Genomic DNA, 23,765 nt, shown 5'->3' with positions numbered 1-23,765 from the left:
TAAAGACTTTCCATTAAGCCATTACTAACAATTAATGCCTTAGCTGCCCCTCCTTTTTTTTAGGTAGGAATACCGTAGGGAGTTGGGACATAAGGCAGCTAAATTTTGATGGGAGAGAGTGAGAACCTGATCTACCCTCTCCATCCGAATTACTTGACATTTGCTGTGTAGACTGGGAAGGGGACAGGTGGTTGGTGTGGCTTTCTGTGGGTCATAGGCATCCCTGTATTTCAGGCTTCCTGGAGTGTCCGGCAGGTACCTCTCCATTCAAGACGGGTGTAGCTGTCGCTCTAGAGCTCTGTCCATAACCAAGCTGTCTCTCTCTCCCCTGGCTCCCAGAAGATCTCTTGCCCATCCTACACTACCTGACACACTTGACACCAGATGAGTTCCAGAACAGTAGGGGGAATTTCTTCCGTACCAGACCAGGCTCACGGAGGGCCCCACGTGTGACCTAGAACAAATTGTCCTTACTGACTCCATGGTCAGAGAGGCCCAGACACCTCTCCCTACATACTTAGGCACACTAGAGATACCATTTATCCCAGAAGCAACAGGTAGACCCCATTAAATGGCAGCAGTGAGCAGCAAGGTTTTGCCAGCAGGACAAGACCCAGTAGGACTTGATCTCTGCATGTGACCTATACTTCCAGCTTTCCAAAAGTGGTGCATCTCAATCTCTTTTTTTCTTGATAATGGATAATGAGGCTTCTTAATTCAAGGCAATTCAGTCATATGAGTCTAAAACGCAGCCTTTTTTGGGTAACAACAACAAAAAGTCAATAATTTGAGGATTCTTCCTTTAGCTCTTATTTCCTTCTCTGAGGGCGTGCTGTTAAGTTTCTGACAGGTTTGTCACTTCTCCTGTCCCTCAGGGAAGAGAGTCTCATCCCAGCTGTCCTTGTTCTCACTGGCCTCACTTGACACGTGGCCATCCCCTTCTGGCCTGGAGTGACAGCCTCTATTCCAGCTGCCGATACCCATGGCTCTGCCCTGGCCTCTGTCCAGCCCCCTAGCCTGCCATGCTCTGTCCCCTGTCTGATGATGTCCACAGCTCTTGGGGGTCCCTGTGTTCCTGGGAGGCTGATCTTAGGGTCCCCTCTGCCAACCGTTGCTGTCCTATTCTATTACCCAGACGGATTGTAGTCTCCTAGCTACATCTTGGATGCCATGCAAAACCTTTTTTGTTCTGGAATTCCCATAAACCTAATAGGATCACTCTGTTTCTGTTTGGGGTTTTTTTGTTTTTCATTTTTGCAAACACATCCTGTACCCATAAGTCCAAGTCTTAAAGAAACCCCCAGGCTCCAACTCCTGTGATCCCTTCAAACCTTCCATGTCTTACCACCTCCTTCAACTCATCTGCTTTGGGGCTGGAAGGGTATTGCTTGGGTATTGCTTCTTTCCCATTGGGTTTTGAGTCCCTGCAGACTTTTAAGCATTTGTTATTTAAAGCCCAGGTGTCGGCTGGGTGCAGTTGCTCATTCCTGTAATTTACCCAGCACTTTGGGAGGCCGAGGCAGGTGGATCACCTGAGGTCAGGAGTTTGAGACCAGCCTGGCCAACATGGTGAAACCCAATCTCTACTAAAAATATAAAACATTAGCAGGGTGTGGTGGTGGATGCCTGTCGTCCCAGCTACTCGGGAGGCTGAGGCAGGAGAATCACTTGAACCCGGGAGGTGAAGGTTGCAGTGAGCCAAGATCGCGCCACTGCATTCCAGCCGGGGTAACAAGAGCGAAACTTCATCTCAAAAAAAACCCGCCAAGGTGTTGGGATTTAGAAAACCCTTTTCTGTTTCAGACACCTGGCTCTTCACAATAAAAACCATGGCTTTCAAGACTATGGGCTCTGCCATAGACTTAAAAAGTCATCTTGGCCAGGCGCGGTGGCTCACACCTGTAATCCCAGCACTTTGGGAGGCCAAGGAGGGTGGATCACAAGGTCGTGAGATCGAGACCATCCTGGCTAACACGGTGAAACCTCATTTCTACTAAAAATACAGAAAATTAGCTGGGCATGGTGGCGGGTGCCTGTAGTCTCAGCTACTCCGGAGGCTGAGGCAGGAGAATGGCGTGAACCCGGGAGGCGGAGCTTGCAGTGAGCCGAGATGGCGCCACTGCACTCCAGCCTGGGCGACAGAGCAAGACTCTGTCTCAAAAAAAAAAAAAAAAAAAAAAAAAAAAATCGTCTTAATGGCTAATAAGCCAGGATTGTTTTCATTGTTGTTTCAATGTCACCCCTACCCCAAGGGCAGTGCATGTACAAAACTCTCACTGCTGCTTGGATGGTAAGAAAAGGTAGGGGCTAAGCGGATTAAAAATTCATTCCCGGCTTCATTTCATTTGTTGAGCACATCTTTACTTTCTGATATAATAAGATGCTACAGGCTCATTTTGCATTTCCCCTGCTTCAACCCTGGAATCCACCATTTCTCTAAAGTAATCTGGTTTTTTCACTGGAAAGTGTTTTTTTAGAAACTAAGATCTGGACACTGGGTGTGCTTGTCAATACTGAGATGTATTACTTCTAAGCCCTCAAAGCTGGATGAGACAGTTAGGTAATATATGTTGTATACTAACCCATGTACACACATGTATCTATTATTGTTTTTGTATCTATCGATTTTATATATATATAAAGCTAAATGAGATTTCACAATAATACTTTCACCTCTTATCCAGTACCACAAGATTTAGTTTATCCTTTTCTTGCTTCCAATACTTTTTTTTTTTTTTTTGAGACAGAATCTTGCACTGTGGCTCAGGCTAGAGTGCAGTGGCGTGTGATCTCAGCTCACTGCAACCTCCCCCTCGTGGGTTCAAGCGATTCTCCTGCTTCAGCCTCCCGAGTAGCTGGGACTACAGGCGCCCGCCACCACGCCTGGCTAATTTTTTGTATTTTTAGTAGAGACGGGGTTTCACCATGTTGGCCAGGCTGGTCTCGAGTTCTTGATCTCAGGTGATCCACCCGCTTCAGCCTCCCAAAGTGCTGGGATTGCAGGCATGAGCCACCGTGCCCAGGCCCATTAAATTTTTTTTTTTTTTTTTTGAGACAGATTCTCACTCTGTCGCCCAGGCTGGAGTGCAGTGGTGCGATCTCAGCTCACTGCAAGCTCCACCTCCCGGGTTCACGCCATTCTCCTGCCTCAGCCTCCCGAGTAGCTGGGACTACAGGTGGCCGCCACCACGCCTGGCTAATTTTTTTTGTATTTTTTAGTAGAGACGGGGTTTCACTGTGTTAGCCAGGATGGTCTCGATCTCCTGACCTCGTGATCCGCCCGCCTCGGCCTCCCAAAGTGCTGGGATTACAGGCGTGAGACACCGCGCCCGGCCCCATTAAATAATTTTTAAATGTTTAACTGACACTGCACTCCTGGGATAAACTCCACTTTAGTCGTGTGTTGTATCCTTTTAATATGCTGCTGGACTTCTCTTATTTATTTATGTATTTATTTTATTTAGAGGCAGAGTCTCATTCTGTCATCCCAGCTGGAGTGTAGTGGTGCAATCATAGCTCACTGCAGCCTTGAACTCTTGGGCTTAAGCGATCCTTTCATCTCAGCCTCCCTAGTAACTGGGACTACAGTCATGTGCCGCCACACCCAGCTAATTTTAGTGTTTTTAGTAAAGACGGGGTTTTGCCATGTCGGCCATGCTGGTCTTGAATTCCTGGCCTCAAGTGATCTGCCCGCCTTGGCCTCCAAAGTGCTGAGATTACAGGCGTGAGCCACTGCTCCCACCCACAATTAATTTTAAAGTATTCTCGTTACTTGAAAATCTGTACCCTTAGCTTCCTGGCCCCCACCAAATTCCTTCCCAACTTCACCGGCAACCCCCCACCCTAAACAACCACTAATCTGTTATTTTTGTCTGTAATCTTTCTGTTCAGGAATCTTTCTGTCTCTGTAGATTTGCCTATTCTGGACATTTCATATTAATGAAATCGCACAACCTGTGGTGCTTTATACGTGGCATCTTTCATTCAACATACTTTTTTTTCAGTTTCATCTAGGTTGTAGCACGTATTAGCACTTCATTTGTTTGTATTTTTGAGTAATATTTCATCATGTGGATATACCACATTTTATGGATATTTGGATTATTTCCAGCTTTCTGGTTATTATGGATAGTGCTGCTATAACCACTCATATACAAGCTTTTCTGTGAGCGCATGTTCTCATTTCTCTTGAGTGTATACCTAGGAGTAGATTTGCAGGATCATAGGGTTAACTCGATGTTTCACCATTCCAGGACTGCCAAACTGTTTTCCAAAGTGCCTGCACTATTTTACTTCCTCCTCAGCAGTGTATAAGGGTTCCGATTTCTCCACAGCCTCATTAACACTTGCTATTATCTTTTTCATTATCAGTAACTGGCATCTCATTCTGGGTTTGATTTGCATTTCTCTCATGACTAATGATGTTGAGCATCTTTTCATGTACTTATCGGCCATTTGTATATTTTCTTTGGAGAAATGTGCATTTGCTTCATGTATTTTTAAAACCATTTTATCGATATACATATTTAAGGTATACAACTTGATGAGTTTGAAATAAGTATATACCCATAAAAACGTCACCACAATGAATGCCGTAAACATATTCATCACTTCAAAAAGTTTGCTCCCTCTCTCTTCATTTCTAATTCTTATGTTTTGTGATAAGGACACTTAACATAAGATCTATTTCCAGTAAATCTTTAAGTATGTAATACAGTGTTGCTAACTATAGTCACTATGCTGTACGGGAGGTCTCTAGGACTTATCCCTCTGGCATAGCTGAAGCTTTGCACCCAATGAGCAATGCCTGCTTATTTCCTCCTCCCCCTAGCCCTTGGCAACCATCATTCTACTCTCTGCTTCTCAGTTTGAATATTTTAGATTCCTTATGTAAGTGAGATCATGTAGTATTTGTCCTACTGTGTCCAGCTTCTTTAACTTAGTATATTTGCCGCAAATGGAAGGATTTCCTTTTTATTTTATTTTATTTTAATTTTTTTTGAGACCGAGTCTCACTCTGTTGCCCAGGCTGGAGTGCAGTGGCATGATCTAGGCTCACTGCAAGCTCTGCCTTCTGGGTTCATGCCATTCTCCTGCCTCAGCCTCCCAAGTAGCTGGGACTACAGGTGCCCGCCACCACGCCTGGCTAATTTTTTTTTTTTTTGTATTTTTAGTAGAGACGGGGTTTCACCGTAGCCAGGATGGTCTCGATCTCCTGACCTTGTGATCCGCCGGCCTCAGCCTCCCAAAGTGCTGGGATTACAGGCGTGAGCCACTGCGCCAGGCCAGGATTTCCTTTTTAAAAAAGGCTGAATGATGTTGCATTGTACGTATATGCCACATTTTCTTTATGTATTCATCCGTGGTTGAAAAAAAAAATTTTTTTAAGCATCTCTTTCAATCTTTGCAGATTGGCTTTGTGCTGGGGCATTCCTTCAACACCTAACCAGGATATTAACAACTCTGTCTTAGCCTTCACTTCTTGATAACCCTGGACCTAGAGATCTTCCAAAGGAAAAACCTTAGAGTCTTCTCAGATCTTTCCTGAATGCGTGACCTGCCCTGGGTATGTGCATGACATTTGAAATCCCCAATAAACACAAGTATTTTTTGAATGTCCTGATTTCCCAAAGAAACTCTCCCAGATTTTCCTCCCAGGCTTTATGTAATATATTGTATGTCTGAACCACAACTTTTTGTCCCAGGGAGCTGTGGGTTTTTTGGTCATCTCAGAATGTTTTCAAGCAATGCCTGCCCCTTTTCTACCTTGAGTGGATTCAGACTTGGGCAAAACAGACAAATGCCTCATTTTAGTCTTTCAGATCGTTTCTGACCGGTTAGAATAGACAAACAAAGTCATTTGTGAATAAGGTCTGCCTTGCTCCCCCTGGAACCTGGGACCTGGGTCCTAAATTGGGAAAGTGGACTACTATCTTCAAGATCACCATCAAGCTGATGAAGGGGTGGGGCAAGGGCAAGTGAAAATGCCACAGCACTTTTCTGTCACTTTGAAGTTGCCCTTTCCTCATTTCAGTGCTTTCCTGATTGATATAAGTCTTTTACTTTTTCCAGAGTTCTGGCAAAGTTTCTGCTGCTTTTTCTCCATGTTTCTGTAGAGGGACAGGAGTTTGGAGCTGTCTACTCTGCCATTTTCCTGATGTCACTCCACTTCTGAGTCTTTCCTATCTTTGTGGATAGCAGAGATGTCGATCTTGGATATGATACCCTGTAAGGATGGGGTCCTTCATGATGTGATATACAACTTAATATTCATTATATGGTTTTATGTCCCCAACATGTCTAGTAACCAAGGAGTGGACATAGGAGCGCCCCGCTCGCTAGCACTCTCAGTGACACACTTGGGGAATCTGTGTTTGTGTCTACAGCTTTAGGCTCTGTGAGCTGAAGTCTTGGACTCTGTGAGTGGCAGTGTGGGGAGTGGGGGAGGCATTTCCACCAAGTGATACAGTAAGAGTTTCACTAAACACAAAGCTATGGCTGCTTCCTAGACAGTCCATGCGCTTGTAACTGGCAAGCAGAGTTAGCATTCTGGAAAGAGGTGATTGCCTGTAATCGTCATTAGGAAGAAAGGATGTTGCCAGATAATAATAGGAAGGAGCAATCTATTTGGTACTCAGATGATTCATGCTGTCTCTTGGTACTTGCATGTTTAGATATAACTATGTAAGTGTTAACAACCACTGCCTCATAAAGGCATAGTAAGCAGGGGCTCAGACCCCATTAGGCAAGAAGAGCAGGATCAACCCACCAGGCAAACAACCTAGACCAGCGAAAGTGCTAGCCAGAGGATGAGACAAGTATCCGTCTCTGCATGGGGTCCAACTACAATAGCAGGGGCTATGGTTTGTCCTTTCCCATTGACCCTTCTCTTGTACATTCCCCCAGGACTGGTGACCAGTTAGAAACATGGAGCAGCTCTACCTGGATGGAATGAACTTTAAGAAGCAGGTGGATCTGAGCAATGTACACATGGGTGGCTTGTGGATGTTGCTGGCACCCTGCCTAAACATTCATCCTCCAATTGCTTTGAGTTGGAAGTGCACAGTTGCCCTTTTCCCCAGAGAACTGACCTTACTGAAACAGAAGGCCCCCTTCCACCTCACACCCTTGGCTTAAGGGCACAAAAGGCCCCTGGTCTTGAGGTAGGACTAACTCTGGAGGGCAATTTGCCCTCCAGAGCTTCCCTGGGACGGGGTGGGGTGGTGAAGCCGGCCTCCAGCTGAGACCACAACCTTGCTGAGCTTCTTGTCTCCTGCCCCCCTCACTCTTCTGAGAATGACCCTAATTAAATCATTTGAACCATGGCCTTCTCAGGGTCAGCTTCTAAGGAACCGGATACAGAATAGGCCCATAAAACCAACACGATGGTGAACTTTATAGTCTGCAAATTCTATCTCAGTAAGGCTGTTGTATTTTTTTTAAATACTTAGTAGTTATTTACAGTAACTACATTTTTTTAAGTTCTACCTCATCAGGGTATACGTTCCTGGGAACCCCTGGTCAGGTCAAACATCTTACGTTGAACATCTAAGTATTGCTGATTTAAAGCGGAAATGTGCTTGTTCTTGAGCTCCCAAATTAATAGGTAATTGAATTCTTTTGAAAACACTAAAATCCACTGAAATGGCCTCCAATATAGTGAATTGAGAGTAAACAAGGGCTACCCTGCAACAGGTCAAGGCAGCTACCCCTCATGGATAAGGGTGATGATTTGCAGATTCTTTTGTCTTTTTGCTCCGAACACACTTCAGAGCCACAAAGCACATACATTTACTCAATGTTTATGTAATTCAGCCTTTACTGTAAAAAAGGAAACAATAAAAACAAAACCCTATTAATAAACACAATGCAAACAATGCCCGAGATTATCATAAAAACATACTAGCAAGCCACAAGTACCAGAGAGGGGTGAACAGGCATATCTGCTAGCTCTCCTCTTGCAGTCCTCAGCCTCCCACAGGAGGCACAAGGTCCAAACCATTCCTCAAAAAAAAAGGACAGCCTCTTTATGCTGAAATAGGAACTTTAAAGGAAGCTCTTCTTGTAGTCCAAATGGATGTACCTTGTGGTATGGCTGTAAGGACTCCATTTTACCGCTTGTGTATTCCTAACTATAGCTAGGCCTGTCACCTGCTGTTCCTGTGATCTCAGCTTTACCTAGAAGAGCTCCTGAAACAGAGTCGGTACACAGAAATCTGGAAGGAATAGCTATCTGCTCAAAAACGTTTGTTTAAAAACAGATGATTGGGGCCGGGCGCGGTGGCTCATGCCTGTAATCCCAGCACTTTGGGAGGCCGAGGCGGGCGGATCACGAGGTGAGGAGATCGAGACCATCCTGGGCAACATGGTGAAACCCCGTCTCTACTAAAAATACAAAAATTAGCTGAGCGTGGTGATGCCAGCCACTCGGGAGGCTGAGGCAGGAGAATCGTTTGAACCAGGGAGTCAGAGGTTGCAGCGAGCCGAGACTGCGCCACTGCACTCCAGCCTGGCGACAGAGCGAGACTCCGTCTCAGAACGAACAAAGAAACAAACAAACCGGATGATTGGGAGACTGAAGAGGAAAAAAGATGGGAGAAAACGTAGGGAAAGGATGGGGCCTCACAGACTCAGCTGTGGGTGGGGGGGTAATCATTACCTCAGCAGAAGCACAAGGAATTGTCCCCGAGGTGAGCTTTGGAAAGAAAACAAAAACAAAAACAAAAACACCAAAAAACACCTAAATTTCCTGTATTAAAGTGACACATAATCATGTTTTCTGATTCTCTTCACTGTCTGCCTGGGGGGAGGGGGTGGGGAAGGTGTTAATGATGCTGATCCCTAATTCTGCTTCAAGGAGATCTGGTGGGGAATTCTTCCACCAGTCCAGAGTTTGCTGGGCTGACCTCATCCCTGTATCACGGGCCTTGAATGTGGGAGGCTAATAGGATGGGTGGGTTGCAGGAGGTACAAGAGGGGATGGCCTAGAGAGTTTCTCCATTCAGAGCTGGAGAGCTGTTGAAGGGAAGGGTATTTTAAAAGGGCTCCACCCACCCCTAGCCCCAGCCCCTCAGCTGTGGGGAGAGGCCGCCTCCTCTGATGGGGTCTCGATGCTGCTGCTCTGTTCCTGGTCTGGCACGTCCTCCTCTTCCTGCTCCAAGTTGAAGTTCTGTGAACAAGGTCGCAGGTGAGCCCTGGCCCTGCATTTGCTCAACCGCAGCTCTGATACATTTAGTGGGGCAAACTTAGGCAAGAGCCACTCTACTGGGTTGTAGTCCCTCTCCCTGAAGAGGAGCCGTTTCTTCCATCCCACCCGAAATGTGGACCTGACCTACCTCGAGCTCCTGAAAAATCTCATCCATGAAGTCCTGGGAGTTCTGTTTGTAAGACACAGCTAATCGAATTGCATCATTGAAGAGCTGGGGGTGAGGTAGAGATGGTGGATGAGAGTGCCTTGGACTCTGCCCAGTCCACCCCACTGGCCCCACTGTGAGACTACACAATACTCCATTCCTAAAATCAGCAACCTTACCCCTCCATTTGCCTCTCCCCGTCACCCTGACCTATGTATGGTCAATGGACTTCTGCCTCATCAAGTCCAGGCCCATCAGCTCCTCCCCTCCCTGCCACCCATGCCCATGTACTGTCCTGGTTCTCTCCATCACACCTGCAGTAAGCCCTTCTCTTCACAGCTTCCCTTTACCACCTAGCGCCCTGACCTTGCTAGCTACCTCTGCAGTCAACCATACCTTCACAACATTGGTACCATCAGCAGCCGAGACGAAATACAGGGGCAGGGAGAACTTCTTGGCAAAACTGAAGCTTTTTTGGGTCACGTTTATGTCTGCTGTAGAGAGAAGGTAGGACATTGGTCTGTCTGTCAAGGGAGGGGAAGAAGGTTTGGAGCGGGGGCCACTGGAGGCCTCCATTCCAGAAAGTGGGATAGGCAGGGATGATTGGGAAACATGTCCTAGAAAGAGCTCAGTTAATAGGGATCTGTGCCTTGGAAAGAGGGCAGGTCGGCTTAGCTGGCTTCTTTATAAGGTGGGAAGAATGCAAGCAACCAAGGGTTGTATCTTATCGTGGGAGGGAGAACCAATCACTGAAGGCTGCCTGCCCGGGGAATGGAGGAGGAAATGTATGAGGGCAGGTCCCCAGTGAATTGCTAACACCCAGGTGCAGGGATGGCCCCACCATCAATTTTATTGGCCACCACGATGCATGGGATCTCTGGCCTGAACTCCCGAAGCTCTGTATACCAGGTGCTCAGGTTCCTATAGGTGACCTTCCTCTGTACATCAAACACCTGCAAAGGGCAGAGGAAGAAAGATAGCTCAGGTATGTCAATGTTTCTGCACCCCATCTCCAGGTGACTCACACACCCAAGCAGGTAAGCATGAGCACATGGTGCTGTTTGTGTGAACGCTCTGAATTGCAGCCTCTCTGACCACAGAGGCTGCCATTTCTCAGGGAAGCCCCCTGGAGCCTCCAGATGCGAACATGTTTTTAAAAATCTTATTCTTGGCCCAGTGCAGTGGCTCACACCTGTAAGCCCAGCACTTTGGGAGGTTGAGGCGGGTCAATCACCTGAGGTCAGGAGTTTGAGACCAGCCTGGCCAACATGGTGAAATTCCGTCTCTACTAAAAATGCAAAAAATTAGCTGGGCGTGGTGGCGCATGCCTGTAATCTCAGCTACTTGGGAGGCTGAGGCAGGAGAATTGCTTGAACTAGGGAGACGGAGGTTGCAGCGAGCCCAGATCATGTCACTGCACTCCAGCCTGGGCAACAAGAGCAAAACTCTGTCTGAAATAAACAAATAAATAACGTATTCCTTTTTTGTTATCTTGTCATCTAATCTTATTCACCTATTTTAACAATCATAAATGGAATCAATTTGCCAATTGATACAGTCTGTTAGAAATTGTAAAAACTTTTGTGTTTTTTAGTCTACTCTTGTATTTATTGCTTAAACTGTTTTAAAATTCCTCTGTAGTAACCGTAAATGTTTCTAGAGTTTTACTTCAGTTACTATTTACTTTTATTTATTTATTTACTTTTTAGAGACAGGGTTTCACTGTCACCCAGGCTAGAATGCAGTGGCTCAATCACAGCTCACTGTAACCTCAAAACTCCTGGGCTCAAGGAATCCTCCTACCTCAGCCTCCCAAGTAGCATGCATGCATTAATTTTTATTTTTTTATTATTTTTTTTGTAGAGGCAGGCTCTCCCTATGTTACCCAGGCTCATCTCAAACTCTTGGCCTCAAGGGATCCTCCCACCTGGGCCTCTAAAGGTGCTGGGGTTACAGGTGTTAGCCACCACAACTGCCCTTGATTTTTTTTTTTTTTTTTTTTAGACGGAGTCTCACTCTGTTACCCAGGCTGGAGTGTGGTGGCATAATCTCAGCTCACTGCAACCTTTGCCTTCTGTGTTCAAGTGATTCTCTTGTCTCGGCCTCCTCAGTAACTGGGACTACAGGTGTGCGCCACCATGCCTGGCTAATTTTTATATTTTTAGTAGAGACAGGGTTTCGCCATGTTGGCCAGGCTGGTCTCGAACTCTTGATCTCAAGGGATCTCCATATATGGAGTCTTGCTCTGTTGCCCAGGCTGGAGTGCAGTGGCGCTATCTTGGCTCACTGCCACTGCAACCTCCACTTCCTAGGTTCAAGCGATTCTCGTCTCAGCCTCTGGAGTAGCTGGGATTACAGGTGCGCACCACCACGCCTGGCTAATTTTTGTCGTTTTAGTAGAGACGGGGTTTCATCATGTTGGCCAGGCTGCTGTCAAACTCTTGACCTGCAGTGATCTGCCTGCCTAGGCCTCCCAAAGTACTGGGATTACAGGCATGAGCTACTGCACCTGGCTGATTTACTTTTAAGCTTTTGTTTACTTCTTTGTTCTTTCTGCTTTTTGTTTTTTGAGATAGGGTCTTACTCTGTCAGCCAGGCTGGAGTGCAGTGGCACAATCTTGGCTTACTGCTCCTCGACCCCCTGGGGTCCGGTGATCCTCCTACCTCAGCCTCCTGAGTAGCTGGAACTACAGGCACATGCCACCATGCCTGGCTAATTTTGTTTATTTTTTGTAGAGATAAGCTCTCATTATATTAACCAGGCTGGTCTTGAACTCCCGGGCTCAAGTGATCCTCCTGCCTCGGCCTCCCAAATTTCTGGGATTACAGGCATAAGCGACTGTGCCCGGCCTCTTTAAATTTTTTTAAAGTAATTTTTATGTTTTATTATTTGCAGTTCATAATTGTATTATTTTATAATTTGTTTTTACCTATTTTATTTTTATTTATTTATTTATTTTGAGATGGAGTCTTGCTCTGTTGCCCAGGCTACAGTGCAGTGGCAGTATCTTGGCTCACTGCCACTGCAACCTCCACCTCCTGGGTTCAAACGATTCTCCTGTCTTCAAACGATTCTCCTGTCTCAGCCTCCCGAGTAGCTGGATTACAGGTGTGCACCACCACGCCTGGCTAATTTTTGTATTTCTAGTAGAGACGGGGTTTCAACATGTTGGTCAGGCTGGTCTCGAACTCCTGACCTCAGGTGATCTTCCCGCCTAGGCCTCCCAAAGTACTGGGATTAAAGGCATGAGTCACCATGCCCAGCCTGTTTCTACCTATTTTAAAATATCAGCAAGAAGGATGAGCACTGCAAACCAGCTCTAAGGGCAGAACTCTGAAAGACAACTGAGCTGCTGCTACAGTGAGCCTTCATGCCCTTCACAGGAGCTCCTCCAAAGTGTCTAGCCCAAACTGCCCTAGTACAACAGTCAGTGGATTAAAGTTACAGACAACCACCACCCTGTAACTGCTGGCACAGCTCACCTCACTTCTAAATCACCCAGCTATTTGTGCAAGCAACATGGTTCAAGCTCAGGGCTAGGGGCTCGCCCTGTGTGGTGGCGGGAGGATCAGCAACTGTCACATCTCAAGAGGTGGCAGGAAGTCTATGTGGATTCTCTTTCACAGGCCAATTTCAATGAATCACCAGGTTGTCTTGAATTCCCGATGAAGACTCCTTATAAAGGATGTCTGTAACTAAACTTCTGGAATCTGCCTCACACCAGGCTCAGATGCCTTTTGTCCAGGTCTGGTTTCCTGAGCATCCGTTCCTTGTTTTGAGAGCTGAGGAGGAGCTGGCTAGAATGAGGAGCATCCCCATCTCAAGGTTTCAAGGTGGAGGGTCGAGCCCTGGTTCCGTCTCTGACCCTCAGCTCCCCGTGTGGTCAGAAGGCAAGTGCTTTCTACTCGCCAGGGCCCGTGCAGCAGACTGGGGCTGGTGGCAGGCACCTGCAGACACAGGCATGGTGGCAGGAGAGACACCCCAGGCCTTCAGAAGAGGGTCTGCGGGGAGCCCACGGAGATGCATCAGATGCAGGAAGCAGTCACTCCAAGAGAAAAAGAGAGGTGAGCTCAAAATACCAAATGCCACTGTAGGCCTGAAACCAAACTGGCTAGGAGCAAGCTCTTCTGCTCTTGAGGGTCAGACTTCTGCACTACACTGCCCCCATTTGCCTTGCCCCATCATCCTCTTGCTTAGTACCTTAACAGTTATCAGAGTTAAAGCTTTTGGAATTTTTCAAGGGATTTTGTTCTCAAGGGGCAGTCAGGGGAATTAGGTGATGAGTTCCTTCCTTTACCATCTGCAAAGGGTCAGAAGGGAAGAATCCTCACTGTCCTCACCACTGGTATCTGTACTGTGCCTACCAGTCAGTCAGCTCCTGGGGGCAGCACGTGTGTCTTTCCACCCGGGCACTCCCAGCATCCTGCACACGTGCATCACAGACAGTCCATGTTGTGGAAGGGATCAGTGGTGCAGGAGCACACACGAAAGAGCTATGCTAATGACAAACATCAGAGGAGGCTGCATGGAGGTGGTGGCATTGAAGCAGGGCCTGAAAAATGAGCAGAGTTTCAAATAAAGGGGTGTGAGCTGGGGAGAGGCCGAGGGAAGAGCATGAAGGAAGGTGTGCAGAGGAGCAGGTGACAATGAGCAGAACAGAGCAGCTCCTTCTGCATCCCCTCTGCTATTGCTTCTTACAGATGAGATGACACCTACTCAGCCATGCATCTCTCTCAGTGCCAAGGTAAGGCCGTGCATATTTACAGACAATCACTAAGTGGGAGGTAGGGCTAGAAAGGTGGGTGTCTAAATGCTATGGGGTGCCATGGCAGACTTTATTAATATATGCCAACAATGGTGGCAACCTGTCCATCCCATGTGTTCTTTTAACCATGTGACTCTGGTTCCCCACTGAGAGATGCCATCTGTTTCTTCCCTCTGTGACTATGGACAGAGAGATGCCACATATTCCAGGGCTAGGCCATAAAAGGAAATATAAGTCCCACCGGGCTCTCTCTGGATACTTGATCTCGGGATCTTGGCTGATACTCTGTGAGCAAACCCAAATCAGCCCAACTGACAAACTGCGAAGAAACACGGGGAGTAGAACCTGCTGGTGGTCCAGCCAAGTACCAGTGTGTGTGTGGGGAGATGCCCCAGGCAGTTCCAGCCTGAAACCCAGCCTTGGAGTCTTCTTAGCTGAGACTTCAGACATGGATTCGCGATCCATCAGAAAATGGTTGTTTTGTACCGCCAAGTTTTGGGGTTTTGTGTTAAAGCAAGACCTTGAATGCTATTCCAAGAAGTTTTAGTGACCGAGGTTTTCACTTGGTGACAATTGCTAGGGTTAATAATTCAGAAGACTAGTCTATTACTTTCTGCATTGTTGATGGCCGATATTCATGAAAATGTGGGTTTTTTTTAGATGGAGTTTTGCTCTTGTTGCCCAGGCTGGAGTGCAGTGGTGTGATCTCGGCTCACTGCAACCTCTGCCTCCCGGGTTCAAGTGATTCTCCTGCCTCAGCCTCCCAAGTAGCTGGGATTACAGGCACCCGCCACCACGCCCAGCTAATTTTTTGTATTTTTAGTAGAGACGGGATTTCACCATGTTGGCCAGGCTGGTCTCAAACTGCTGACCTCAGGTGATCCACCCATCTTGGCCTCCCAAAGTGCTGGGATTACAGGCATGAGCCACCGTGCCCAGCCATGAAAATGTTTTTTAAGTGACCCAAAAGAAAAACATGCTCCTTTTCAGCATTTAAAAGTGGTGGCCTGAGAACCAAGCCAGGGAATTCACGGGTAGGAACTTCTATAGGACACAGGTTTACAGAGCTCCTTTTTCCTTTCTTAGCCCTTTCCTCGGCTGCATTTTTCTCTTGGAGTGACTGCTTCACCACACCCCGGTCACCAGGGTGGAACCGTGAGGATTGCGTCCTAGGCAACAAAATGGGAGGCTCGGGGGGAGGCAAGGGGCTGGCCTGAGAGAGAAGGTTCTCTGGGACCCGCAGCGTCTACTCAGTCCCAGCACGTACCCCCTGGGGAAAAGCAGCAGGCAACAGTGGAGGGAGGCCTTGGGAGCTTGTCTGACAGGTTAGGTCCATCAGAGGGACTGTGGCCCTGTTTCAGGCATATGTTTGCCTCTTGGATGCTACACCTGATGTTGAAGCCCTGAGCTTGCTGTTCCACCTTTTCTCCACCCATCCCCGCCTACAGAGAGCTCACCTGGCACCTTCTCACTAAGAAGCTCTGGGGAGCAGGTGTGGTTTGAAACATCCCCGGGTGACCCTAAGCCCCCCTCCCACAACACCCAGACTTGGTTACAAGGGCCCAGGGCTGCTAGGCCCCTCACCCCTCAGGCCAGACTTGCCCAGTGCCTCTGTCCACCTCCCCACCGTCTCGTACCATGATGCAGGCGTGGGCCTTGTGGTAGTAGGAGGCAGGCATGCTCTGGAACCGCTCCTGGCCTGCCGTGTCCCAAAAGTCTGCAGTGTGAACACAGACAGACCGACATGCCCGGTGCATTTCTGTGCAAGTCACTAAGATACAACACACATGCGGCACAAACCACAGCATATGTGTGAGTGTACATGGGGAGCACAGGGAGAAACAGAGACCATACTGCCCCACACGTGTGTCTTCAAGACACAGTGTACCTGAGTGTGATGTGAGAGGTGTGTGTTCACCTGTGTGTATGGGAAGACAGTGGGTCAGGGGCCAGGAGGAAGGACAACACACTGGAAGCCCAAGGAGGGAGAAGATAGTTCCCCGTTTCCCACGTGACACGCAGGGTCCTCTAAGTTCCAAACTATTCCAACTTCTCACGTGCGCTGACCACAGATGGTAGACAGAGTCAGGCAGGCTGTGTGCCCGGCCAAGGAGAAGATTACGACCCGATGGAAGGTCGCAGCCCGATGTGGGAGATAATGTTCTGACCACATTTATTTTTTCAAACTGGCTGAGTAAGAACCCCTGAAGCTAGGAAAACTACTGCCTCATCGAAGGCCTCTTATGTTCTTCTTCCCTGAGGTGGGTACAGCCCCCTGACTTCTCCTTTCCTGAACCCTGTCCTGCACAGGTGCTGGCCTGGACGCCAGGTCAGAGGGCTGGGACTTGGCCCCTGCATGCCTCCTTCCACCCTCCATGGCCTCCTGGCTCCTGGCTCTCTGGGTTCTCTCTAGCACCCCTTGTCCCTGCCTGGGGTCTCATTTTCTCCCTGTGGACTCTCTCCTTATGAACCTTCCCTCACCTCCCCTCGTCTCCCATTTCCTCTTTCCTGAGGGTCAGCATGTCTTGGCCCTGTGCCACTTACCCACAAGGATGGTCTTGCCATCTACCGTGGCTGTGTGCTTGTACAGGGTCAGGGCGTACGTGGACAGCTGCTGTGGCTGACTGCACTCAGGTTAAGGACCAAAATCAATAAAAGGGGAGGTAAGGAAGGAGTGGGGAGCAGGGGTGTTTGGTTTGATGAAATGGATCCTCTCCCTCCTCTTCTCTTTGGAGTTATTGAGATTTTAAATCAAATGAATGTTGCAGACAGAGGATCAGCTTCACATACCACTGGTACAAGCTCCATGGAAGGGTGAGGGGTGGGAGGAGATGGGAGTGTGTCCTGGCCATCGAAGTCTGAGGTAAAACATAGAACAGGATTTTACAGACAAGTGTCATACAAGGCATCATGCAGTTGGAAAATGCAAATGTGGATACCCCAACTCAATCATGGATGGAGCTTTCACAGGCTAGAAAGGAAACCCTAACCCTAGGTAGCAACATGACCATTCCAGGGACAAAAGCTCCCACAAGCCATACAGTTGACAAGCTGTCAATCAATTTGGAGTCTGCCTATGTTTGAAACCCTGAGAAAAAGGGTTAAACTCTGGGGATTAACACCTTCCGAGGCTGCAAGAAGCCGGACAGTGTAAAAAGCAGAGCCAAATGACGCAGGTGGGCTGGGTGTGCAGGAGCACTTGGTAGAAGGTGGAGTAACACATACTCAGATCTTAAGGCAACTGAGCCTTGGGGTGCCGAGCCTAGGACAGGCAGCAGCAGGCTCCAGGGGCTCCTCTCACCTGTGGTTCTCAGTGGATCCACTTGGGAAGCTGTTTAAAAATCTCCCAGTTGCGGGGAGGAACTCACTCCAAACCTATGCAATATAACAATTCATGGGAGAAAGGTGGGGCTGGCAGCTCCTATTTTACAAAGTTCATTCATATCAGAGATTTTTTCAATAGTAGGGGGCCCAAGCTTTGAGGTTAGAGAGGTTAAATGACTTGGCCAGTATCAGAAGCTACTGAGGAGGAGGAGGTGGGGTTTGAATCCAGGCATTAGATCCAAACCATTTGCTGTTTGCCATTCTACTGCCCTCTTAATATAAAACAATCCAAATATGAGTAAGGTCCAAAATATACAGCACTGATTGTGCAATGCCATGTGGGTCAATCGGCAAGAAACAAGCGCGGAACAAAACCTGTGCATTCACTTACCCAATCCTCCTTCCTGGGCTGCTGGTATAAAGGGGTGGGCAGTGGGACACTGATACATGAGCGTGGGAAGACCCACAGGAACAAGGGGTACTTCAAACCTTGAAGGATACAAGCCATCCATGAGAAATCTCTCCATGACTCTGTAAGCAGAACAGGCAAGGTGGTCAGATGGCGTCTCCATCTCTCCCTTGTCCCAAACTTTTGCACCCTAAGGCTGACAACCTGGAAGCCACCTGTGGCTTCCCTTCCCCCTTTCACTCCACAGCCACACAGCTTCCGGGTCAAGTCTGGAAGCTGGGTATCAGCATTACTAACCCGTCATAACAAAACAGCTCATGTCACTATGAGTACACACACCAGCCCATGTGAAGCTCTCAAATCTGTTATTTCCACCAGAGCACAGTTCTGCACATACAATTACCCTTATGTTGTGCAAAGGGAAACAGAGGCCAGGCCAAAGCTGCGCCTTCCGTTCAAAAGCCATTTCCCGGTCGGGCGCGGTGGCTCACGCCTGTAATCCCAGCACTTTGGGAGGCCAAGAGCAGCCTGGCCAACATGGTGAAGCCCTTGTCTCCACTAAAGATACAAAAAATTAGCCAGGTGTGGTGACACACGCCTGTAATCCCAGCTACTCAGGAGGCTGAGACAGGAGAATCTGCTTGATCTATTGGTTATTGAGAGGACTATCAATTCTGAATGTGGTCAGTTATCCTGTGAAAAAATTAGGCAGACTTGGTCACTCCTCTCTGCAAAACCATCCAGTGGTTCCCCATTTCTTTCAGTTCAAACTCTCCCATTTCTTTTCTCTCCCTCTGTTCCAGCCACTGGCCATTTCCTCCTTTTGTTGTTGAAATGCTCCTGCCAGATATCTGCAAGGCTTACTCCTTGCTTTTTTCAAGTCTTTGACCCAATGTTACCTTTACAACTAGGCCTTCCCTGACCACTCTCTTGACATTGCAACCTTTTTTCCCTCACGTTTTGAAGGGTCACTGCTTGCCTGTCTGTCAGTGTAATACACTCTAACCATGATTTTATACTTCTGATATTTAAACTGCAGCTTGAATTGTAAAAGGAGGATAGATTTTATTTATAACTATAAAGAAACAGCACCCTTACTATAAAGAAAACACATCATCTTCTTAGATCACGTAGAAAATTACACAAAGAAATTACCGCGGCCAGAGGTTAAGATGGTAAATGAAAAAGACTCAAGCTCAGAACCCTGTCTTGAGAGGGCACATGCTCAGAAAGTGCAGGAGGAAGAGGAGAGATCCATAAACTTGCCTCATCCAAGCAGAAGCAGTGAAAGAATAAAAACACAGGCACAGAGGGATTTTCGTAAGGAAAAGTTGCCTCTGGAAGACAGGATGAAGGAGAGAAAAAGAGGCCCCAGAGACTCATTCCCTCCCAACATTCTGCAGCTTAGCAGAGAACCAGCTCGGCAGGCCTGAGCTCAAAAACAGAGCAGGCCTACCTCCGGAGGCTCTAGGGAGCTGCCTCTGTCACTGTCACATACACAGATGTTCCCTGTCTTCTTTTCCCAAAAATATTTAGAGTAGGCACTGGTCACTGGTGGCCTAAGCACAACTCCCTCAGGATAATGAGAGCTTGGGACCCAGGGAGTCACATGGTGTGACTTTTCTGCTTGTAAGTTTCCCCCATCACCCTAGTCTGTACTCACACCATGTGGCCTTAGTTTTGGGTGGGGGGGGGGTGTGCCTTTGCCCTCTTTGTACAACGATGATAGGCAATCATTAACGGGAATGGAAGACCCTAAAGGCCAAGTTAGACAGCTATCAAAGAAAAAAGACAACACATCTGGACCTAACTACTCTTAAAGATGGAATCAGAAAGCCACGTCTTGTTGGCCGGGTGCGGTGGCTCACACCTGTAATCCCAGCACTTTGGGAGGCCAAGGCAGACAGATCACTTGAGGTTAGGAATTCCAGACCAACCTGGCCAACATGGCAAAACCTCTGCTAAAAATACAAAAAAATTAGCTAGGCATGGTGGCGCATGCCTGTAATCCCAGCTACTCAGGAGGCTGAGCATGAGAATTGCTTGAACCTGGGAGGCGGAGGTTGCAGTGAGCAGAGATTGCCCCACTATACTCCAGCCTGGGTGACAGAGCAAGACTCTGTCTCAAAAAAAAAAACAAAAAAACAAAAAAACACCATGTCTTGTTATTAAGCAGTATGATCACCTGGGGTCAAAAGAAATCTGGTCTGGTGCAGTGGCTCACGCCTGTAATGGCAGCTCAGGAAGGTGGCATGTGCAGGAGCAAAGGAAAAGCCTTCCACAGCAGGCAGTGCCCAGGTCTGAGGACACCTGTTCACAGGGGGTAGGGGAGCTGTCATCAGAGCCCACCAACAGAGCCCTGAGTGGAATCAAGAAGCATGAACATGCTGCATGAGGAAAAAAAAAAAAGGCACCTTAAAGAAAGCCTGGTGACTGGGGCTGCTACTGTTGTAAATTTCTGAACTCTGCAAGAAGGCCGCACTGCCACAACATTGCTATCTAGAAATGAGGCCGTGTACAACTGACGCCCTTCAGATATGATGAACACAAGTGTTAACTTTTTTTTTTTTTTTTTGAGACAGGGTCTTGCTCTGTCACTAGGCTAGAGTGCAGTGGCGCAATCATAGCTCACCACAGCCTGGATGTGTTAACCTCTTAATGGGTGTTTTAGCCCAACTGAGTTTAGATTCATAGGTTAGAGACACTGAAAATTGGCAGTAATTCTTGAGTCCAATCAAAACTGAACCACAGTGTTCTCATGCACTCACCTTCCCTCAGATGCACTGTTTCCATTGTATCTGGGACAACATTTTGCCTGAGATACTGCTAGTGGATGAAGACTGGCTTGTTTTCTAATTGTTGTGTCTGTGGAGGCCAATGTTATGGTAATCTTTGACGTCAAGTTAACTACTTGGATTCTTATTTTTTGTTACTGTTCGAAATGAGGCATATAAAGAGACTAGCATTGAACTTGGGAGCTGGGTATACCAAGATACATTCTCCGAAAGTTGTTTGTTATTAAAGTGGCAATTTGCTCTACACCTGCCTGCCATTTCTATTCTTTGTTGTTTTAAACTTGAGTGGGGATAAAGGGGGTGTTATTTATTGGGTAACCTTCCCAAACTACAACACCTACCCTCACTTTTACTGTACAGGCGTGCTGTTGAGGATGGTCAAAGTAACTATAAAATACTAAACCAGAGGCCGGGCGCGGTGGCTCATGCCTATAATCCCAGCACTTTCGGAGGCTGAGGTGGGCGGATCACGAGGTCAGGAGATCAAGACCATCCTGGCTAACAAGGTGAAGCCCCGTCTCTACTAAAAATACAAAAATAAAATTAGCTGGGTGTGGTGGCAGGCGCCTGTAGTCCTAGCTACTCGCAAGGCTGTGGAAGGAGAATGGCGTGAACCCGGGAGGCGGAGCTTGCAGTGAGCCGAGATCACATCACTGCACTCCAGCCTGGGTGACAGAGCGAGACTCCGTCTCAAAAAAAAAAAAAAAAAAAAACTAAACCAGAGCTGCAGTGTGTGATTGTGTGGTGGGGAAGAGAGAGAGAGAAAGAGAGAGAGAGAGAGAATTCAAAGTCATGGAGATGGCCTAAAAACCAGCAAAGCCCCCAGAGAATTATTCACAGCTACCTGAGTCAAAGGACTTGATTATAAAAATGAAGGTAGAAACCAAGGTGGGCCTGGAGTACTTGGGAGATAAACGTAACCACTTCTCTGGGCAGGGGCAAGTACACCGTCATGCTATGAAGGCAGAAATGGACAAGTGCCCTCAGCTGTCCTAGGCGTGAGAACTAGGAAGTCTCATGGAGACAAGCTGGCAGCACGGCAGAGCCTCCCTTCACCTCTCCGGGTGGCATGTAGGCACCGAAATTCATTACAAGAAGAAGCCAGTCTTCACAATGATTATAGTCAATCGTCAGTTCTACCCAGTTTTCTCTATTTCAGAGAGTCCCTCCAAGAAAGCATCTTTACCACCTTTACCCAATCTGTCACGGTGGCATAGTCACTTTTGTCTTTCCATTCCCACTCCCCGCCCTTGCCATCCCTCAGCCCACAAACCACATACAATGTCCTCAGTTGCTCCACACATTCTCTCAGGGCTCAGAGGAAACATTCAAATTCCTCAGTCCTTATGACCTGCCCCCTCCACCCAACACACACAACGGCTCACGTGATTCCCCTCGTTCCCCCATGAACATCTGGGCTCCAGCCAAGACTGCTCCTTCACCAGTCCCAAGAAGCCATGCTCCTCTGCCTCTGGAGGACTTTTTAAATGACCCAGACCCTCTCTGGGGCTGGTATTTATTCCCTAATCTCCCAACATACTTGGATTTGCCCACTGCGCTGTCTCCCAGGCAGATGATCTTCACGTTGTCATCAGCATCATACTTCCCTTGGTCCAACTCACTCGGTTTGGTTTTGTCTTCTGCCATTGGCTCCTAGCTGTAGAGAGGGGTCCAGCCCAAGGGAGGGGAGGGTATTGTCACTGTCTGGGAAGATCAACAAGAGGCTGTTGTCAGAGATAAGTCCCCTCAACCAAATCTCCAGCTGTACCTCCATCCAGACTGCTTCCCTCAGTGCCAGACTGAGATATGGTATGCAATTGACTACTAGCCTTGGAGTAGCAGAGTATGACACACAGGCATCAATAATATGTTATACACAAATAGTTAAGTCCTGCGCACCCCAAATGCTGCTCCTCACGTTACCCATTTGCACAAGACATTCGCCAGGCATCCAGTGCCAAAGGCTGTGTGCAGCATTATGTCTAGCTCTGTTTTACTCTCCTCACACCTAAATATGACTTTGTAAACATTCCTGAGAATGTAACCACAGTCCAGACTCTTAGCTAGGGGGGCACACAGAAATGATATGATGACGAGATAGCAGCAATAGGTGAGCCTTACTGGGCATTCACCATGAGCAGACCTTGCACAGGGTTCAGAGGATGGAAGACACAATGATAGCAGAGTCTACTGTGGTGAGAGCTACGACAGAAGTATGCACACGGGTCAGGGGTAGAAAATACCAACAGGGCCCCCGAGTTTTCCTGACTGTGCCACCACACAGCTACTGCTTCTGCACAGCCAGGGACTTCGCCTTGTTTATCCAGGGAGACAATTCCTGGGAAGTGGCAGATGCCTGGAAAGCATGATGAGGGGTCTGCCCCCTTTCACCTGTACCCTGTAGAGAGAGCGACAGAAAGCCAAATCCAGCTTCATGGCTCCATGCTTGAAGACGTTCTTTCTTTTGTTTAGAGATAGGGTCTCACTCTGTCGCCCAGGCTGGAGTGCAGTGGCGCGATCACGGCTCACTGCAGCCTCCAACTCCTGGACTCAAGCGATCCTCCCTCCTCGGCATCCCTGGACTATAGGCGTGAGCCACTGCTTACGGGCGAAGACTTGCTTGTCGGTATCCTCGCCATCTAAGTGGGTAAGCTATCTTTCGATAAATGTTTTTGGCCACCAACCATGTCCAGGCATCGCCAGGCTGCCCGTCCCGCCCCCCACAACAGCCTCGCGAAGCCACCTTTCCGTGCTTCCCCCGACCCGGACGCCCTCTCGCCCACACCGCCAGGGAGGCCTCGGAGGGGCTGTCCCCGCGTGCTAAGCCAGCCACCGGGGCGGATTTGCCCTCACGTGCGGTTCCGAGTGAGGGCTGGAGAGACCAGGGACGCTGCGGGTCGGCCCCTCGGGCCCTGCCGCCCGTCTGGACTCTGCGCGCTGTCGAACCACGCCCGCCGGCCCAGCTCGCGCCGCAGCGCACTCCACTTCCGGCTCGGCCCGCGTCCTCGCAGCTGCTAGGCAACCGCGCAAGGACCCCGAGGGAGGCTGCCCGGCCAATGGCCTGAAGGACCCCGCCGGGGCGCTGGCTGCCCAGCGCGGCGCCTGGCGGGAGGGCCGC

General features: G+C 48.3%; 1 protein-coding gene across 26 annotated transcripts; it reads right to left on the bottom strand.

Annotated features, from left to right (window-relative positions):
• Nucleotides 1-7,801: 7,801 nt before the first annotated feature.
• Nucleotides 7,802-23,682, bottom strand: RABL2A (RAB, member of RAS oncogene family like 2A). 26 transcript variants are annotated; one of them, XM_055379909.2, is made up of 10 exons: nucleotides 23,501-23,667; nucleotides 22,962-23,045; nucleotides 22,188-22,351; nucleotides 17,945-17,974; nucleotides 16,664-16,743; nucleotides 15,757-15,836; nucleotides 10,195-10,306; nucleotides 9,750-9,847; nucleotides 9,336-9,419; nucleotides 7,802-9,169 (listed from the first exon to the last, which is right to left on the bottom strand). In XM_055379909.2, the coding sequence occupies exons 3-10, from the start codon at nucleotides 22,292-22,294 to the stop codon at nucleotides 9,071-9,073; spliced, it is 690 nt and encodes a 229-aa protein (XP_055235884.1). In that variant the 5' UTR covers nucleotides 22,295-22,351; nucleotides 22,962-23,045; nucleotides 23,501-23,667; the 3' UTR covers nucleotides 7,802-9,070. The 26 variants fall into 26 exon arrangements, with proteins under 26 accessions (XP_055235884.1, XP_055235875.1, XP_055235878.1 ...); XM_055379900.1 differs by having other exon boundaries at nucleotides 22,891-23,045; nucleotides 23,254-23,660; XM_055379903.1 differs by having other exon boundaries at nucleotides 23,039-23,286; nucleotides 23,501-23,660.
• Between the last annotated feature and the right edge of the window lie 83 nt (nucleotides 23,683-23,765).

Source organism: Gorilla gorilla, chromosome 11 (genome assembly GCF_029281585.2).
Source record: "Gorilla gorilla gorilla isolate KB3781 chromosome 11, NHGRI_mGorGor1-v2.1_pri, whole genome shotgun sequence".
Taxonomy (NCBI): Eukaryota; Metazoa; Chordata; class Mammalia; order Primates; family Hominidae; genus Gorilla; species Gorilla gorilla.
The sequence above is the reverse complement of the archived record's forward strand: the minus strand, read 5'-3'. Positions and strand labels throughout refer to the sequence as shown.

What these genes read in the sequence shown, in the direction of transcription:
- RABL2A (XM_055379906.2), bottom strand. Translation starts at nt 22,294, where the DNA reads ATGGCAGAAGACAAAACCAAACCGAGTGAGTTGGACCAAGGGAAGTAT. An exon ending in AGATTTCTCATGGATGGCTT is followed by an intron (nt 16,744 to 17,944) that starts GTATCCTTCAAG and finishes ACCTGAGTGCAG; the next exon opens with TCAGCCACAGCAGCTGTCCA. An exon ending in ATGGTACCAATGTTGTGAAG is followed by an intron (nt 9,420 to 9,749) that starts GTATGGTTGACT and finishes CCTCACCCCCAG; the next exon opens with CTCTTCAATGATGCAATTCG.